Source organism: Nymphaea colorata, chromosome 3 (genome assembly GCF_008831285.2).
Source record: "Nymphaea colorata isolate Beijing-Zhang1983 chromosome 3, ASM883128v2, whole genome shotgun sequence".
Lineage (NCBI taxonomy): Eukaryota > Viridiplantae > Streptophyta > Magnoliopsida > Nymphaeales > Nymphaeaceae > Nymphaea > Nymphaea colorata.
Window position 1 is genome coordinate 4,338,024 of NC_045140.1, and position 1,581 is coordinate 4,339,604.

The 1,581-nt window shown below is 47.1% G+C and overlaps 1 protein-coding gene across 1 annotated transcript; it reads right to left on the reverse strand.

Moving 5' to 3' along the window:
* Window positions 1-273: 273 nt before the first annotated feature.
* LOC116251580 (ylmG homolog protein 1-2, chloroplastic-like) lies at window positions 274-1,215 on the reverse strand. The gene has a single exon (XM_031625929.2). It carries the CDS (start codon window positions 1,143-1,145, stop codon window positions 399-401), a length of 747 nt encoding a protein of 248 aa, XP_031481789.1. The 5' UTR covers window positions 1,146-1,215; the 3' UTR covers window positions 274-398.
* Between the last annotated feature and the right edge of the window lie 366 nt (window positions 1,216-1,581).

Consider the following 1,581-nt stretch of genomic DNA (forward strand, 5'->3'; position numbering starts at 1 on the left):
AGTAAGCATGTAACAATTATGCCTGTAACACATTACTTCAATAAGACAGATTACTATAAGTTTATAAATTTCATATGCGATTCCTTAATTTCCAATAAAGCAGAACATCCTAAAAGCTCACCGCAAAACTGTGGTACCGAACAAGGCTTCTCAGTCAAACTAATCACAGCGATTCATCAAACAAAACCAGCACATGACATGAACAAACCCACGGAAACAAGCAACTCCCAACCAAATGGACAAACTCTTATCAGAACAACAATAAGAACGATATAGTATTCGAAGAATTTCTTCATTACGATCAAAATTTATACAACCACATTAACACAACCAGCACAATCACGTTCTACAGAAAATACATCTATAGAAACGGAAAATCCGAGGACAAAAAAGTACAATCAAATCCCCCTACTACTGTTCAAAATCGAACCAAGCGTACCCAAAACCGCAAAGGCAAGAAGAGGGCTGACATCCAAAGTATCAAAGACGGGCGGAATGATATTCCTGAAGAGATTCAAGTAAGGGTCGCACAGATCTCTGATGGCCGAGAGCGGCTGCCTGTCCCAGGGGATGTTGGGGAACCAACTGAGCAAAACTCTAACCATCAGCACCCCACTATATATATCCAACCATTTAGCCAATCCGGAGGCAACCACTGTCAGCGGCGTATTCAGATACCCAGACGGGCGGTCCCGAACGGCAGCGAAGAAGAGTGGGCCAATCGCGCAGACGAGGTTGTCCTGGAGGTGATGGAGCGCGGCGAGCTCCTCAGCGGAGGGTGTGGAGATGGCAGAAGTAAACCTGCTGACGGAGCTCTTCAGGGCGTCGAGAAGGCGGCGAGAGAAGGAGAGGGCTGCGGCGAGGATGAAGGAGACGGTGCGAGTGGAATCGAGGAGAGGGTTGGGATTTGGTGGGGAGGTCGGGGATTGGGGAAACGGTGGAGCCGAGGAGGAGGCAAAGACCCTGAATTGGGAAGGCCGGTGGAGGGGAGAACAGTTCAGAGGGGGAAGGTTTAGAATCAGGGGTTTCCTGGGAAAGGAAGGATGGAGGGAGAGGCTTACCTGGTTGGGGTGGAGACACCGCCGAAGTGGCGGAGGAGAGATGGCCGGTGGGTGGTGGAACGCCGCCGTGGAAGTCGCCGCCATTCTTCAAGCCTCCGTGCGTCCGCTCCTTCTGTCCGTCTCTGTGCTTTCGAGAAGCGAAGATAGGACGGTGGGGCTTTTGAAGCGGACAGTGAATTGTGAGGACACAATCGTCATTTTGAGATTGACGATTAGGCGGGTTCGAGCTCGGCAGACCCTTGGCTCTATGCTCGACTCGAGTTTGTAACCCTTTTTCAAGTTCGGGTGTATTATTTGTCTATAATTTTAAAGCACGGCCAGGTTTTTGCAATTTCTTAAAGTGAACTCACTTTAAATTGGCTGAAAAACAAAAAATTCTTACGTCCAATTTCTTTTAATACTATCTTTTATCTATAATTTATATTTTTACCCTTTCAAATATAAGTACATGCACATTATATAGTATGGCATAAGAAAGGAGGGTGTGATATATTGTTGTCCCTAACACAAGATAGTGTGT

What these genes read in the sequence shown, in the direction of transcription:
- LOC116251580 (XM_031625929.2), bottom strand. Translation starts at nt 1,145, where the DNA reads ATGGCGGCGACTTCCACGGCGGCGTTCCACCACCCACCGGCCATCTCT.